Source organism: Tamandua tetradactyla, chromosome 4 (genome assembly GCF_023851605.1).
Source record: "Tamandua tetradactyla isolate mTamTet1 chromosome 4, mTamTet1.pri, whole genome shotgun sequence".
Taxonomy (NCBI): Eukaryota; Metazoa; Chordata; class Mammalia; order Pilosa; family Myrmecophagidae; genus Tamandua; species Tamandua tetradactyla.
Window position 1 is genome coordinate 101,996,076 of NC_135330.1, and position 18,752 is coordinate 102,014,827.

At 35.9% G+C, this 18,752-nt stretch overlaps 1 protein-coding gene across 8 annotated transcripts in view; it reads left to right on the top strand.

Annotated features, from left to right (window-relative positions):
* The window catches only part of POSTN (periostin), a 32,662-nt gene extending 26,685 nt beyond the window's left edge, over window positions 1-5,977 (top strand). For 4 of the 8 annotated variants that reach the window (XM_077158061.1, XM_077158063.1, XM_077158057.1 and 1 more), the window contains 3 exons: window positions 328-411; window positions 4,122-4,163; window positions 5,201-5,977. In XM_077158061.1, the coding sequence (XP_077014176.1) occupies window positions 328-411; window positions 4,122-4,163; window positions 5,201-5,238 (164 nt within the window). In that variant the 3' untranslated portion in view covers window positions 5,239-5,977. The remainder of the gene's footprint in view (window positions 1-327; window positions 412-4,121; window positions 4,164-5,200) is intronic. The other 4 variants (XM_077158062.1, XM_077158064.1, XM_077158059.1 and 1 more) reach the window with 1 other exon arrangement.
* The last annotated feature ends 12,775 nt before the right edge of the window (window positions 5,978-18,752 follow it).

The window sequence follows — 18,752 nt, forward strand, 5'->3', positions numbered from 1 at the left end:
TATCTCATCCCTTTGTATTATATTTGAGTTCTTTAACATTTTTCTTGCTTTATCTCATCCCTTTGTGTAAGTTCCATTCCAACATAAGAAAGAATTTAAACCGTGGAATGAAATGCACCTGGCAGTCATTTTGATTTTATTTTTATTGTATATTGTCCAACAACTTGTTAAGAGAATTGTTTTAATAAGAGCAGCACTGAACACTTGGGAAGAGCTAAGTGTTGGTCTGGAACTCATTATTGGGCAGATGCCAGTGTTAATCGCATCGAGTCATCTGTCTTTTTTGTTATATAAACCAATTTCTGCTATAAACATGTATCCTCTCAGAGGTCACCAAGGTCAGCAAGTTCATTGGAGGTGATGATGGGCATTTGTTTGAAGATGAAGAAATTAAAAGACTCCTTCAGGGAGGTTAGTGAAAGGACAACAACTAACCCTTTAACAGCGTCTGGTGGTGGGCTTCAGCTTTTTAAAGACTGAACACGCAAGGCTTTTAATTTGTGTAATTAGGCTAAAAAGCAACAACATCATGTGCTATCCTAACAGACTGATTGGTCCAGTGCTAGTTTAGGTAATAGTTAAGACTTGATCACTAGCTTTAACAGTCTTTAAAAAGTTTTATGGTATACAGCCTGGGGAGCAATGAATATTTTTTTCTTCGATACAGATAATTGTAAGGATATTTTAAATATGTGAAAAGGGAATGATTTTTAAATCGCTAGCTGTTTAAACAAGCCCAAATTGATGTGGTTTTTAATATTTTTTTAAAAATGTATTCACTGCCCCCATAAAAATAAGAGGCATGTTTATGCATCTCTTAAGTGCATAGATAGAGCAAAAACAATGTGTTCATAACTTTCTTTCCAAAACTACATTCTTGGGAATGGGCATCTGTTTCTTCTAACAGTTTGGTTGACAATCTGTACCTGGCAATGTAAATTATTTTTGCATATGAAATTAATCTTAATCTTCAAAGTATGGAAGTTCTTATTCTAACGGCATTGAATGACTCTACTTTTAAAAACAAAGGTTGAAAAAAAAAAGAATTCAGAAATCTCACATAAACTCTAAATGGTAATTAGTCAAAGAAGTAGTAAGTGTTTATAAACTAGAATTGGAACTTGAATAAATAGATTTCTAGTTCCTCTTAGTAACAATAAAAGTATGAAGATAACAAATTACTTTAGAGAAACAGGGATTTAAATTATTAGAAAAAACAAATAAGCTCTTAGAAATATGCTGTAAATTGTGAAGTGCAACTGAAGTTTGATAATTATACAAATATAATCCAGATGGGTTTTCTGCTTATCATTTAAAAAAATGAATCACTGTGCCAAGAAGATGTAAATTCTCTTGGGACCTTGTATATTTTTGGGCAATTGGTGTTTCTTTAGTCCTTTTTTTAATATAGATTAAAAGTCTTGTATGCAAAAATACAAGCTAATAAAAATACAGTGATAGTAAAAATAAACAAGCTTTATTCAACCAATGAATAATTTGTATTCAACCAAGGTCTGAATTTCCCCTTAGAAGAATATGTGTCTGAAAAATACCACATTTCCCTTCAGACCACAGGAAGGACATGGCACACTCAGTGTTATCGTGGGACCAAAGGATCCTGTAAGGTCTGATATAAAGCCATTGCTCTACCTCTACATGCTGAACTCTCAGCTAGGAAAACATCTAGGAATTTGATAAAAAAAAGGCTAATGTATTATGAACATTAAACTGAATTCTTTTTTTTTTTTTAATCTTTGCCATGTAAGCAGCTTTGTAGAGTGGCAGTGCTTTTTAAGAGAATGATTCAATTAGTAGCTGTACTTGTGTAGAGTGTTTTAATTCATTTAGGCTTAAACTCTGGGTAAGTATGTTTTAATAAGTCCATTATGAACAGTGGAACTGAGTATTTAGAATTTCCTCAACCAAGAGAAGAAACATATCTGCTGGAAGGGAGGAATACGGTGTCCTAGCTTCCCCTTGTTGGTGGTTCTCTCTGAACTCCTGGGTCTCTTCACCCCAGAGGTTGGTTCTTTTAGTCCCCAGCAGATACAACTTGATTGAGTTCCATGGTCTATGTAGATGGCAGTGGATCAGGGCGCAGGGATTCCCAGTCTGGGTTCCAACTGCAATTAAAGTGATTTCCCTCTTTTCCCTTGGTTCCTTCCTCTGAAAAGTGGGGATGAGTTAGAGTATGAAAAGCACTTGGAGTAGCGTGCACTTGACGAGTGCTCAGTGAATAATAGTGACAATCTGTATCATCTTCAACCAACATGTAATGGCCACTGAAGTAAAATTTCACATGCTTACCTGACACTTCCAAAGTCCTAACCTTGTAAAAATGTAGAAACCTGCAAATAATGGGGCTCAAAGAAGTGCCGCATGTTTTAGGAATCAGGTAGCAGAGCTGGGACACTTAGATATGGGGAAAGAACATGGACCAGGAATTTAACATGGGTTTCCAGCATGGTAGGCGAGAATTCTGCCACTGAGCCACCTTTGCACGCCCTGGTTTGCCTCCGTTTACTTTGCTTCTTTCAGCATGACCTAATGCCACGTCCATCCTTTTGAAACAGCAAGCCAACGGGGGCAATCCAATGTTCGGAATTGAAGTCATGTTTTCCTGTAAAGATGATGTTTGATTGCTGCTTTGAGCTCTTCTTTTTCCCAATATTGTCATAACAAAACAGCAATAAACTTAAAAATTAGCAAAACTTCATTAATGGGAATCTCACAAATTTATGAAAGGAGCTCTGAGTGCACTTGCTGGTTTTGAAAAGTAAGGCTGTAAATGCTTCTCTGGTCCTGCTGTAACTTGTACAGTAAACCACCACTGTGAGGGAAGAAAACCCATTACAAACAATGTTCTCACTCATTTGGATCTGTCTCATCTCGACAGTATTTTACAGGTCTTTATTTGTTACCAAACAAACCTGAAGTTAAGGAAATATATTTATTTGCACAAATGTTCCATCATCCAGGCTTTCTTATCTCACAGCAACGTCCCTGTGAGCCAGGTTTTCTCTGGTTCAGTGTTTTGCTTATTAATACAGTGCAGTAAGTGTCTATATAGTTTATGTTCTGGGGGAAGAAATGACATGTTTGAATTATGTTCTCTTAGCAGAATCACAATCAAAATCTTAAGATGTTTTTGCTTTCTGTTTTAATTTAGTGATGTCATCCAGCAATAATTCTGTGCTTTACTTTTTATGCAATTTCATGAAAGTGAAAAAATACATATAAAAGAAAAGTATTTACTTCTTTGCCAAGTATAGATGATATGTAAAATACAGGAAGTCAAAATTTGGAGAAAAATAAACATAAGCAGGAAAAGGAAGTCGCGTCTTGACGCTTCGATCTCAGGTGCACATCAAAAGAGAGAAAATGGAAGCTTAGAATTATCAGGTCAGCTTATCAGCGAATTAGAAAAACAAGGGAATTGAGAAATATTTTTCCAACTCTAACAAGAAAATCTGCATATTGATGAAACACTTAAATCTCTTAAATATGTAAGCTTTATTTTTAATTAGTTAATTTTTAAAAACTGGTCTTGCAGGATTGGAGTTAAATTTGGGGAGATGGTGGCACACATTTCTTGAATTGCTTTCTACATTTCTAGTTATTAGGTTCATGCCATTTTGTTTTCTGGTACTGTATGTATAAGGTAATCATGATTTGCTATATAACACTGGGAATTTTACAAAGATGAAAGTCTGATACATTACAAAGAGGTTGACTGGCAAGATGGATGGCTACCTCTGGGAAGACACTTCTGCTGAACTTAATATAGTGTTAAACATCCCTTCAAAAGCATTAAGACTTTTTACAAAAAGGATAAAAAGGTCGCACAAGTCATTTAATCTACGCAAAACCAGCTCATTTTGTGGCACCCCAAATTCCATCATGAATGTGTTTTTCAGGTAATGAACATTCTCTGTGATACATGGAAAACAAATGTCTGTTGATCCGTTGCCAGTAGAAAATCATATAATTTGCTACTCCAAAAAAAGCCTTTCTCCGTATTTGAGTAATGCTCCTTTAGAATTTTTCTGCTTTAGGATGGTCTCCTGTTTGATTTTATTCATAATTTCAAAGTATTTCTAACTGCAACTATTTACTTTTAGACACACCTGTGAGGAAGTTACAAGCCAACAAAAAGGTTCCAGGTAAGTGCAGCGAAGATGCCTTCATGACCTGTGATTTGTTATGTCAGTAGAAACCAAAGAAAAGGAGAGGGTTTTGAATGTATTTTATTGAAACTTGTTGTCTGTTAAGGAAAAAAAAACTAGCCTATTTTAAGTGAAGTATTGTGATAAGAATCAAAAAATAAATTGCTGATGTCCTACACTGTTAGTAGAATCTGAGAATAACAGGTATTGAACTCAGGGCAGCTGCATTCATGTAAACTAGGCTACAGATTAAACCACTGAGGTAGTTTCAAGTATAGGCAAGTCAAAAAGATATTCTTAAACACCAGAGCAGAGCAAAAGTAGGTTGTGTGTGGACCTGAAGTCTGTAAAAATGTTGTTTGAAATGAGGCTGTGGTTCGAGACATGAGTAGATTGTAACTGTGTGCATACAGAGTGTGGTTAACATAACATCAAAATTCTTGATTTAACGTCGGGTTGCATACATGTATATATGATGTATGCACAACAATTTTCTTCATAACTATTTATGTGCATTTCCTAATGCCTGCACTTAGGTTGTCTTATATCTTTATATATGTTTTTATATGTTCAAGAATCAAAGACTTCCTTTGCGTTACTTAAAATATATTACAAGTTTAGAATTTCTAAAATACGTTTCAGAGTTAAGAGAAGTTGCAGGGCTTAGGAAACCATTTAGGCCCATCTGTTTTTTAGCCAAACCACTGTATAGACATTTGAACTTAAAGGATGAATTGCACAAAGGTTTTTAACTGTGCTGTTTATCAGGGATTTCTTCTAGACATCCAAATTCACACAGATTTTTTTAATAACTAAAATTGCCAAATTTCACCTTAGTATTTTCATGTACCTTGGATCAAAAGTCAACCTTGGCTTTATCACCATAAGCAGAGGTAATATTATGAAAACGTAATCTAATGTTTATTCTAATAAGAAATGGTGTCATTTGGTATAGTTATGCATAAAATATCATATTCTTAAACCTTAAGTTTTCATCACTTTAAGAATCTATATACTCCCTTCTTCCTAATCAGGATCCAGAAGACGTTCAAGAGAAGGTCGTTCTCAGTGAAAATCCAGAAACTAGACGACAAAGTTTATATATCCTTAAATCAATAACTTGGCCTTAAAGGAAAATTGTGAGAGCCGCTTTGACTTCAGAAACTGAACCATTTGCCCAAAAAGCAAATCATGAAACTACCCTGCATTCTGAATTTTATATGTTACACTGAATGAGAAACCTGGGGAAAATGTAGGCTAACCTCCTACGGGTTAGGGACTGAGGAAATATAGCCCCTAACATCTTGGCATTAACAGTTTTGGTGATCTTTGGAGCCCATCAAAGAGAACCCATAGCACTAGATTCAGTATAATTCACATCTCAGAGAGGTGAGCTCTTAACCCATTGAGAAGACTGGGTCTCAGGTTACATGTAATGAATAGACAAAATGCATGCAAGCACTTACCTTTCCAGGCACAGGGAGCTAAGTCATAAAAATGGGTGCTCAGTTTAAAAGAAACCTTTCCATCAAAAGGTTTTGCACATTGCTAACACAATGTGGGTTTGCCAGTAAATTATGTTATTTTTACCACTAATTTTGTACTCTTGAAATGTTTGCCATATGCTTCTTGCAATACGTATTTTTATCTCAAACATTTCAGTAAGACTATTTTCAGGTATAAAGAGAATTACTTCAAATTGTGTAATTCGGAAAAAAACTCAAGGTTAAGTTAATAAGTGGTTTGGACATGGGAACAAGACTTTATACCTCTTTTTTGTAACAAATACTCATTAAAGGAAATTGAATGAATTTGGTGTTCCTTGAATTTGTAAAATTGCTATAGAAAGTACATTAGAGAATGAAGCATCAACATCCAATGAGCACCTCACAAGACCCAAGACTGTGCTAAATTGCGAAGATTCAAAGATCAATCAGACACAGTTACGGTCCTCAGAGGGCAAAGGAGCAAGTTACTGATTGTCCACAGTGCAGCAGGCGCAATGAAGGAAGCTTAAACAGCACTACACAAAAATTGATAAAGTGTCAGTCATGCTTGGGCTGGAGGGAGACAAAATGGCATCCTGGTTACCTGAAGGGTAAAGGAAGGGAGGAAAAATAGTTGCTTCCAGGGAATGAAGTAGAGATTGGCTTGATCTACTCAGATTCCCAGCAGGTATATCATCCTCTGCTTGGAGTGGTTGAAATAAGAATGTTCAGGGAATGGAGTCTCTCTACCCAAAGAGAAACTGCATAATAAGCCATGAGTTAGAGGGCCGCCGCTGGAAAGCTGTGAAACAGGATGGGCACACCAAAAAAGTTTACCTTGACCACAGGTGTCCAGCTTGGACCAAAGCCCTTTAGGCTCATTGCTAGCAGGCCACTGCAGGGCTGGGAATGTACCCTGCGTAGCTGAAGGTAGTGGTTCTTTGAAAGGCAAGTGGGGTGAGGAAATGAGGTAGAAAATTTTGAGTGCCCCATACTAAAGAACTTTCAGTTTCCCAAGTTTTAGTTTTTTCCAGAATTTTCTAGTACAGTGGGCTTCATTCCTAGCATTTGGATCCGTAAGGAAACAGAATGCCCTACCAACTTAAAAACTCAGAGAATCTTGGACTTGAATCTCAGCTGGAAGGGGGGCTGCTGTAATTTTCCCTAGATGATACAGAGGAGGGGTGTACATGTGGCGAGAGTGGTAGAAGAGAGTAAAATAGCATCGACAGATGGCGATTCCTAACAGGTAGCTTGCTATCGGTGATCCTCTAGAAACCACAAGTTAATTGCACAGGTTTATTTATTTAGTGCCTTCAGGGTTTTCACTTGTATTAGTCAAGATTCTCCAGGGAAACAGAGTCAAGAAGAGAGCTGTATATGTGTATATATTATGTAAATATTAAGAGATTTATTATAGGAATTGGCTCAGGTGACCCTGGGAATGGGCGTGTCTGAATTCCATAGGACAAGCTGCAAGCTGGGAACTTCACTGAAGGGTTCCATGAATCCCTGGGAGAGGCAGGCTGAAGAAGAGATGGAAAGCCTTCTTTCTGACTGCTGAAATCATCACTTCTCCCTGTCAGGCCTTCAAGTGATTGAGACTTTTTCTCACTGTTGAAGGCAAGGTCCTCAGTTGATTGTAGATACAATCAGCCATTAGATGCAATCGATCGACTGATGATTTAAATCCCCCAAATGTCCTCACAGTCACAGTCAGGCCAGTGCTTGCTTGACCAAACAACTGATCACATTGCCCGGCCAAGCTGACCATGAACTTGACCATCACACACTTGATGATGGGCTGGGCATCCCAGAGGTGAATTTTGAATGCGGTCATCTGTGGTAAGAGGAATGACATGGAAGCCTTTTCAGACACTGCATGCTTTAAGGTCCTGCTTTCTTACCGTATGAAGAAAAGAGAAATCAGCATCAGCTAGTCCACATAAAAAAATCAATGTATCTTTCTGGTAAAGGATAGAGTCTTTTTTTTAATTGTATAGCATAATACATATACAAAGCAAAGAAAGGAAAAAGCAATAGTTTTCAGCGCACTCTTCAACAAGTAGTTACAGGACAGATCCCAGAGTTTGTCATGGGCTGCTATATGATCCTCTCAGATTTTTTCTTCTAGCTGCTCCAGAATATAGGACGCTAGAAGGCATAAATATTTTTTTTTATCATCACAGTCAGTCGACTTTTGTGTGTGTGTGAAAATTAACATTATACAAAAAGGCTATAAATTTCAAAGCACAGTACCACAATTCGTTGTAGAACAGATTTCAGAGTTTGGCATGGGTTGCAATTTAACAATTTTAGGTTTTTACTTCTAGCTGCTTTAAGATACTAGAGACTAAAAGATACCAATTCAATGATTCAGCATTCATATTAATTTGCTAAATCCTATCTTCTCTGTATGACTCCACCATTACCTTTGATCTTTCTGTCCCTCTCTTTAGGGGTATTTGGACTATGGCCATTCTAACTCCTTCATGTTGGAAGGGACTGTCAATAATATGGGATAGGGAGATGGAACTATCTGATATTCTGGAGAGGCTGGGCTCTTTAGGTTTCAGGACTTATCTGGTGCAAGAGGAAAGAGTCTTTTGATTTGCACATGTAAATATGTTTAAAAATAAAATTTAAGAAAGACTTATCAATTAAATAGAAATGAATTAAGCTATAAATGCAAAAAGAAATAAGATTAGTATTTAATAAAATAAAGGATAATAATTTAAAATCCTAAAATAAGAATTAAAAATAAAGATAGAGACCTCATCGGAGAACGAAGAGCCAGAAACTCAATAAAAAGTAGTTGCTCAAGAATTCCTGGTGGCTTGGGCCTCTTAGAAAATTAGTGGATGACTTGGTCAGAGCCCAGCAAAGGCTAACTTGGAAACAGAAGAGGAAGGGTATTTATGTGTGTTGGCTGTCCATGCATCAGGCAACACAGAATGTCCTTTTACACACAAGATTCAATCCCTGGAAAACTCTGAAGAATTATTATGACCTTCAGGTTTATACAAGGATATGAGGCTCAACAAATCTAGCTCGCTTTTGTATTTTCTTTTGTCTTGTACCTTTAAATCCAGCCATTCGTCAACTCACCCTACATCCATTACCCCATAAGCATGAGTTGGGCATAGGAAACAAATTTGCTTATTGCAACCGCACTGGCTCTGTACAGCTCTGCTCTTCAACCATCAGTTACCTAAGTGACATAGAATAGTCAGGGACCCTTGGACTTCTGACCATAGCTGGGAGGAAATGCTACCCTATGATATTTTTGAGAGTCAGGGGTCTGCACAATGCATTAGAATCAACCAGCATGGGTTCTTTAAAAATGCAAGATTTATTCAAAAGGTTCTTTTGAGCAAGACTTTCCAGTGATTCTTAAAAACACTAAAGTTGTTTTTTTGTCTTTTTAACAGCTTTATTGAAGTATAATTGAATTGTAATGAACTGCAAATATCTAAGTGAACAATTTGATAAGTTTTAAGATAGCATAAACCTGTGAAAACCATCACCACAATCAAGATTGTGAATGTTTACTTCCCCCCAAAGCTCCTTCCTGACCATTTTTATTGGTACCTCTCCACCCCTCCATGCCCCAGCCCTTAGGCAACCAATAATTACATTCTGCACTATAGAGTACTCTACAGTGTAATATAATAGAATATATAGAATAAATAGAATTTATTCTACAAATTTCTAGAATTTTATATAAATGGAATCATACAGTATGCATATTTTTTTCATCTCTTTTGGATTATTATGCAGGAGTGAGATGGCTACATCATAGGGAAGGTATATGATCACGCTCTAAGAAATTGTCAAAGTGTACTCCAAAATGGCTCCAAATTTTACATTCCCACCTGAAACGCATGAAAGTTCCAGTTCCTCCAATTCTTACCAAGACTAGAATGGTCAGTTTTTTAAAGTTTAGGTATCCCAATGAGTATGGAATAGTAGATCATTGTAACTTTAATTGGCATCATGGATTTTTCATAGATGTCTTTATCAGATTGAGAAAGCTCCCTTCTACTCCAAATGCTGGTTGAGACATTTGTTTTTTGTTTTTTTATCAGAAACAGATGTCAGATTTTGCCAAATGCTTCTTCTTCATCTATTGAAAATATCATATGGATTTCCTTTTATATTTTCTTAATATGATGAATTATATTGACTTAATTTTGAATGTTAATCTATCCATCCCATTCATTCTAGGGTAAACTCCATTTGGTTATGACGTATTTTATTGTTAGATTTGATTTGCTAAGATATTGTTGAGAATTTTTAGACATATATTCATGAGGGATATTAGTGCATAGTTTTCTTTTATTGCACTCTCTTTGTCTTATTTTAATATCATAGTAAGAAAGGCCTCACGAATGAGTTGAGAAGAATTCTCTTCAATTTTTAGGAAGTGTTTCTGTATACAATTGATATTTTTTTCTCCCTTACATCTGCTTGAATTCACCAGCAAAGACAGATAGGCCTGGATTTTGCTTTGAGGGAAGGTTTTTCATCTACAGATTCACATTCTTTAGTAGATAGGGTATTCAAGTTTTTTATTCCTTTGGAAGTTTCTGTCTTTCAAATAGTTTGCCTATTTCATCCAAGTTGTCAAATTTATTGGCATACTGTTCAAAATATTCTATTATTATCTTTTAAATATCTTTGGCAATGTGACCTTTCTCATGCCTGATTTTGGTAATTGGTGTCTTCTCTCTTTTTGTCTAAACATTTTAACTAGCAACTAATTACATTTATTTTCTAAAACAAGATTTTGGTTTCATTGATTTATTTATGTTCCTGCTTTCTATTTCATTGTTTGTCACTCTAATCTTTCTTATTTCCTTTTTTCTGCTTAATTTGATTTTAATCTGCTTTTCATTTTCTAGTTTCATAGGAAGAAATTGAAATTATTGACCTGAGACCTTTATTCTCTACTTATATGAGTTTATTACTATAAACTATGCCCCCTAAGTATTGTTGAGCAGTATCTTACAAATTGTAATATGTTATGTTTTCATTTTTATTCAATTCAAAAAATGCTTTCTTATTTCCTTTCTGATTTTTTTCATGGATGCATGAGTTAAATTAGAAGTGTGTTATTTAGTTTCCACATGTTTAGGGATTTTGCAAACATTTAGCCTATTTGTGTCTTTATATTATTCACTTAGGCAGAAAATACTTATGCCTTGTTTTGTTATTCAATCTTATCCTCCCTGCCTTTTAAAATTGGGGTGTTTAAACAATTTACATTTAAAGTAATTACTGATATTGCTAGATTTAAGTCTATTTTCTTTTTATTTGTTTTTTATTTTTTCCACCTGTTCTTTATTTCCTCTTTCCTCATTACCCTTGTTTTGGATTGTTGCATATATTTTTTTCTTTTCTTTTGGGTGCATGGTCCAGGAATGAAACCTAGGTCTCCTGCATGGAAGGCGAGCATTCTACCATTGAACCACCCACTGCACCCTGTTGTGTATTTTTTATAATTCCATTTCATTTCCTTCATTGGCACAGTAGGTATAATATTTTTTTTTGTTAATTCATCAGTTGCATTAAGGTTTACATTATGCATATTTAATTTATCACAGTCAAGCCTCAATGATAATATATAACTTCACATATAGTATAAGAACATTACAATATTAAGTTCCATTTCTCCCTTTGTGAGTTTTTATCTTTATGTCATGCAATAAAAACATCGTCATTAGGATTGTTTTTTTTTTTTTTTTTTTTTTTTTTACATGGGCAGATGGGCAGGCACAGGGAATTGAACTTGGGTCTCTGGCATGGCAGGCAAGAACTCTGCCCCCTGAGCCACCGTGGCTTACCCCATCATTATTAGTTTTGTTTACATGTCTTATCTTTTAAAGAGATTGAAATAATAAGAAAAATCTTATATATTTGCACTTCTGGTTACCATTTCTGATGTTCTTTTTTCCTTTGTGAAGATCCTTATTTTCTTCTGGTATCATTTTCTTTTCCTTAACATTTCTTTTTAGTGCTGGTGATGAATTGTTTGAGCTTTGACTGCATGAAAAAGTGATTATTTTACCTTCATGACACTAGTTTGGCTGGATATGCAATTCCAGATTGACAGTTCTTAATAAACAGTACTGTAAATCATAAGACTTCTCTGTCTTCTGACTTACATTGTTTCCAACAAATCTTGCTGTCACCCTTCACTGTATTCCTGTGCATTGTTGTATGTAATGTACCCTCCCCTCCCCCAGCTGCTTTTAGTTTTTTTCTCTTTATCATTGTTTTGGAAAAAAGTCAATTGCTATGTGACTTGGGGTGCTTTCCCCATTTTTCTGGTTCCTAGGGGTCTATTGAGTTTCTTGAATCTGTGAATTTAGAGTTTGAATCAAATTTGAGAAGTTTTAAGTCATCAGTTCTGTCATCCCCACACCCTTTCTGGGATTCCAGCTGTACATATACTAGACTGCTCTTAAGTTGTCGAACAGCTCAATTTTTATTTAAATTTTTTTTCTCCATGTGCTTCATTATCAAGAGTTACTATTTTTGTTCACTAGCCCTTTTCTTGTAACATATAATCTTATGTTAATTATATTCACTGATATTCCATTTTGAATGTTGTAGCTTTATTTCTAGAAGTTTGATTTGGCTTTTTTTTAAATACCTTGCAAGTCTCCACTAAAAGTTTTAAATGTATGGAATATAATTATAGTAACTGTTTTAATGTCCTTCTTGACTAATTATGACGATTATATCACTTCTGGGCCAGGTTTGATCATAGTTTTTCTCCTCATTAGATATTACTTTTTAGGTTTCTTTGTGTACCTGGTAATCTTTGATTGCATGCCAGACATTGAAAATTTCATCCTGCAATGTGCTGGAAATTTTTGTACTTGTAAAATATTCTTGAATTTGTTCAAGGATATAGTTAAGCTCCTTGGAAAGAGTTGAATCCTTTGGGGTCTTGCTTTTAGGATTTGTTAGGCAAGATGAGATTTGCATATAGACTCTCCTAATTATTCCCTGCCGTCTAGAGTAGACCCTTCTGAGTACTTTTCTAAATGCTTTATTCTGCTCCATGTACTTCATTCTAGCTGGGGGGATCAAGTACAAGGCACTTCTCCCTATCCCATCATCCTATCAGGTGGTCCTTCACCTGGCCCCTAGCAGTTCCCTCTCATAAATGAGCTGGTCAATACTCTGCTCAGTAGTCAAAAGGGACCCCTGCCCCACTCCACCTAGATTCCACCATCCTGACCTGCAGCCAAGACTCTCTCTCACCTCATTTGTTTCCTTCTCTTAGGTATCAACACTCTTCATTGCCTGACACTCAGTGTCTTGAGAAACCTTATTTAGTATATTTCATCCTTTCATTTTACTATTTCAGTCAAGAGATTAAATCTTGTATTTGTTTCTCCATTTTTCCCATAAGTTCAAGAGCCTCTATTATGCTATTTAGTTATATTAACTCCCTTTCATAATCAGGAACTGCACCTTGAAATAGTCACAGGCAGCTGAAAAATTCTATGTGGGAAATTGTTGATGGATGTGCACAGATCAAGCGTAAGTAACAAAGAATTCAAAATGAGGCATCGTTGTCAAACAATGTGCACGTACACACACACAGAAAAAAAAAATTCAAAGGAAAATATAAGCTAATTTTGTTTATTGTGATTTCCTTTTATCTTCAATTGAACAATTATTTCTTTTAATTTATCAATAATGGAAAATAACATTTCTTTACATTTAAGTCTTTTTTTTTCTTGGAAGTAGAATCATTGCCTTAACTTCTGTGGTTCTTTGTAAGTCTTACATAACTTATAATAAATATTCATTGATGGGGAAAAACTGGTGATTATCTAACTAAACTAGGTTTCAAAAACAACACTTAGAAAACAAAACCATATGTGAATAAGGCTGTCAGACTACTTTCATTTTTAAGCAATAAAGCAATTAACAATGCCTTTCCAAATCTTCTGTAACATTTCACAAAGAGTTATGGAGTCACAGACAAATAAGAAAGATAAAAGGTAACTAAGGAAATTCATGAAAGATAAATCAAAGAGTACCATATTTACATTCTTCAAATGGTTGTCGAGACCAATTAGCTTGAAAATATATGAAATATTCCAAAAACAATTAAAAAAATAATTTAATTATACTTAAAGAGCAACAGGATCAATGAACAATGTATAAATTAAGGACCCCAGCTTAGTGGTAAGAATATGAATAAGTGCTTCCTGAAAAATAGTTTCAATTTAATCAGGTGAAAATTTAGAAACATTTTATTAGGCAAACTTTTTATTATAGTAATCAACACATAGCCAACTGATCTTTCACCAAGTAATAAAGACAATTCAATGAAAAAAAAAAAGAATAGTTTTTTTCATCAAATGATGTGGGAACATCTGGATATCCACATATCCACATGCAAAAAAAAAAAAGGAATCCAGATTCAAACTTTACACTTTTCACAAAATAGACCATAGATGTTATTTAAAAATAAAACTTCTAGAAGAAAATATAGGAAACAATCTATGTGACCTTAGGTTTGGTCATGTTTTTAGGTACAACACCAAAAACATCAATCTATAAAAGGAAAAATTGATGTTGGACTTCATTAAAATTAGAAACTGCTCTGTGAAAGACACTGCTAAAAGCATGAAAGGATCCCACAGACTGGGAGAACATATTTGCAAAACACATGTCTGGCAAAGTACTTGTATCCGAATGTACAAAGAACTCTTAAAATTCACCAATCAGCAAACTATATAACTTAAAAATGGGCAAAAGTTCTAACAGGCGCCTCACTAAAAAAGATTCAGACCTGGAAATAAGCATAGGGAAAGATACTCAATTGCACATGTCATAAGGGAAATGCAAATTAAAGCAACAATGAGCGAACACTCTATACCTATGGGATGCTTAAAATCGAAAACACTGATAACATTAAAAGGTGGTGAAAATGTGGAGTAAGAAGAATCTTTACTCATTGCTGGTAGGAATACAAAATGATGCAGTCAATTTGAAAGATATTTTAACAGTTTCTTACAAAAGCTAAACCTAGACTTACCAAACAATCCAGCAACAGCATTCCTGCCCTATTTACCCAAATGAGTTGAAAACCGATATCCATACAAAACTTGCACACAAATCTTTAATTGCCAAAAATTGGAAGGAACCAGTGTGACTTTGATAAGTGAATGGGTAAATAAACTGAGGTATATTATTCAATGATAAAAAGAAATGAGCTATCAAGCTGTGAAAAGACATGGAAAAACCTTAAATGTGCATTGCTACGTGAAAGAACTCAGTCTGTAAAGTCTAAGTACTGTAGAATTAAAAGTATTTGCATTCTGGAAAAGGAAAAATATAGAGACAGTAAAAAGATCAGTGGTTGCCAGGAGAAGAAAGGGGAGGAAGATGGAAAGGTGGAGCATAGGGCATTTTAAAGGACCATGAACCCATTCTGGACAATACTGTATTTGTGAATACATGACATTATGCATTTGTCCAAACCTATAAAACTGTGTAATGCAAGAAATGAACACTGACAATCCGTTGACCAAGATGATGTAATATCTCCAGGGATCTGTTTCTCCACAGAATCTTTGAACAACAGGCAAAAACTGGCAAAGCCATCTTCATCAGAGCACTGGAAAAGTTAAAGGTTTGCAGTATAATCACTATGCACATCTGAGGGTGTCTACAACTCTGTGCCAGGCTATCTGCTGGCAGCCCGAAGGACTGAGCCGGGGTACTTGTTTCTGACTTAAAGTCACAGAACTCGCATGCCCAGGCAGCTTGCACACAGCTAAATCAATGTAAGAAACAATCAAAGCAAAGCAGCCAGAACAAAGGATTACTAGCTTTCAGACATACAACAGAGCATCCAGAATGGGGAGAAAATATCTAATATAAAGAGGAAAAGGGACATTCTAATGCCTGTAAATAGGCATTCAGATACCCAATACTATAAGCACAAACCCAGGAGAAGGCACATGCTCACAAATGAAGAGAGAGGCCCCTGAGCTTTTGTCTTGGGCATATCTAAAGTTTCATTGGTAGGAGGGCTAAGCTCAGAAGAAGAGCACCAGTCAATATACAGTCAATTTGTAAAGTCTGTGAAAGGCGGTTTTTTGCGTGGTTGGTTGGTTGGTTTCAGCTGCTAGCACTCCAGGAAATCTCTGTCAGATCTTCATCTAGATACAAACTTGTGAAACAGACAGCTCCAGGACGAAACCTCAGAGTCAACACACTAAAATATCAAAACGAACAGTGTGCAACAGAAGATTACAAACAGGAAATGAAAGCCTATGTAAAAGGGCAAGAGAAAACATCAGAAAGCAGCAATAAAAACACCAGACTTTGGACATGCCAACCATATGGATAATTACAAAGCCAGTACTATTATATTGAAATTTTAGTATGTAACTTCACTTGTCACTTCTTACAGGTTTTGAAATGCAAATGTATTAGAAGTAATGGTAAATCTGGATGCATAATGTATGAAGATATAATTCGTAAAAAAGACAAAATGATGGGGAAATAGAAGGTGTGCTAATTTTCAGGCCGCTAAAACAAATACCATACAATGAGTGGCTTTAACAATGGGAGTTTGTTGGGTCACAGTTTGAGACTAGGAGAAGAGCAAGATTGAAGCACCAGCAAGGTGATGCTTTCTCCCAAAAGCTGTTGCATTCTGGAGCTGGCTGCCCACAATCTTTGGTTCCTGGTTTTGCCATCACATGGCAACGCACATGGCAGTGTCTTTACTTCTCTTTTCCGCTGATATGGACAGCAGTTTCTGACTGCTGTTCATGGCTTTAGTATGTTAAATTTAAGCCTCATGGTTTCATGGTAACCTGTCTTAGTTTTGTTAGACTGCATTTACAAATGCCCCAAACCAGTTTTTGCATAAACAGCAGGCATCCATTGGTGCACGCTTCTAAAGTTTAGAAGGTTTCCTTCCTCCTGGAGTTAGTAGCATTGGGCTGTCTTGGAATCCTTGGCTTTTCCACCACAAGGCAATGCACATGGTGATATCCTCTCATTTACTTTCTGGATTCCACTGGCTTTCAGATTCTGATTTCTCCCCAGGCCCCCTCCTTATAAGATCTCCAGTAGTTGGATTTAGACCCATCCCCATTCAGTTGGCCACACCTTAATCAAAAATAACATCCTCAAAGGGTCTTATTTACAAACAAATGAGATTAATAACAAGTTTTGTTTTGTTTTGTCTTGTTTTTCCCCTGGGGTTTATAATTCGATGGACCACATAACCACAAAGAAAATATCTGAAAAATATACTCAGATCTACTCAGGAAATGAGATGTGGCTCAAAAATGGTTCACTACGAAAAATAAATAAAAGCAAAAGTATGCCGTAATGGAAGAATTGAAGGGCTAAAAAGGTATAGAACTTACAAAAAAACAAGTAGCAAAATGGTAAAGACATCCAGCATTACCAGTAGTTACTTTATATGCAAATCAATTATACTCTCAAGTCAAAATGCTGAGATTGGAAGAATGGATACATACAATGCAATCTTACTCGGCTGTAACAAGAAATAAATTTCTGACACATCTAATTATTTCACTTAGAATGATATGAAATAAATAGAATATGCAAATGTATGGCCAGAAATTAGAATATGGGTTACCAAGGGGCAGAGGTGGGAGTGAATAATGGGGAGTTAATGATTAATTGGCAGTTTCTGTTCGGGGTGATGGGAACTTTTGGTAATGGAGTGTAATCGACTCCACTGAACTGCATGCATGAAAGTCATCACAATGGGAAAATTTAGGTTGTGTATTTGTAACCAGAATAAACATTTAAAACCATAGAACTGAATAACACAAAGAGAAAAACTGTTACTAAAAAGATTATAATGATATTAGCTTAATGTGTGAGAAGGAGGAGGTATCTGTGAACTCTGTTCTTTCTGTATGATTCTATAATGCTATACTAAAAGATGAAATAAATTTAAGAAAGCATAAAATACAAAGAGGAAGCTCTAACATCAATTATAAGGTTTAGTTGCCAATAATGCATCGATATTGGCTCATCAATTATAAAAAACTACACCACATTAATGTCAGATTTTAATAACAGAGGAAACTACGACGGAGTTCTGTGGGAAGAGTGGAATATGGAAACTCTCTGTACTTTCTGTACAATTTTTCTGTCAACCTAAAACTGCTCTAAATATGAAGTCTATTAAAAATAGATAAAAATCAATTTTTAAAATGAATCCAGATTTTTTTCTTAACATGTTAGAACAATTCATCATTGGACAAAAAATTGAAAAGCCACTAGTTTATCCTGCTGTAACTAAGCTCAATTAAATTGCTCCTGAAGTTCATTATCACCAGTGAAGTCTCTTAGCCAAGATTTCTGCTTGCTTCCCTTGCAGGACAGTGAAGGGAGACCCTCATGCCCTTCCCTTCGTCCTGACGAAGGCCATAGGGATTGCCTGCAGACAGAAATGACAAGAGACCTGCCAGGCATGTATGCAGTTATCTCACTATCTCTGCGGGCCCAGAGCTGCCCTCCCTTATCCACATCTTCTTAGCCTCAGTGTAAATAGATCCTCAGGAAAATTAGCATAAAGATAAAATAAAATGAGTGCGTTTTGTTTTACGATGACATTATGAGTTCTATATTTACTATAGATATACAAAGTGTATATTGCATTTTGCTGCAGGACACAACTAAAAAGCACATCAATGCAGTTTTGAGTATAGACAGGGATTAGCACATTGCGGCAATAAAGTTTTACTGGGACACAGGCTTTATGGACTGAAAGAAGTTGAAAACTTCTGGCACTTCTGAAAAACTGCTGTATGCTTCCAACAGCAATTCTATTCAATTCTGACTCTGCCCAGAGTTAGGCCAGGCCCCACCAGCACAGGAAATCCTCCCTGGGACTGGCCTTAGGGCACCAGTTGAGAGTTTGGAATGTACCAAATCTTCTTGGGTTCTGGAATCAATATCCTCCCTCTCGGAAGTCAGGGAGGGGGACCTGGTAAGACTCCGCTCGGAGCCCCCACCCCTAATCACAGGGCTGGTCTTTCTGGTGGGGCAGCCCCCAGCCTAAGAGTTC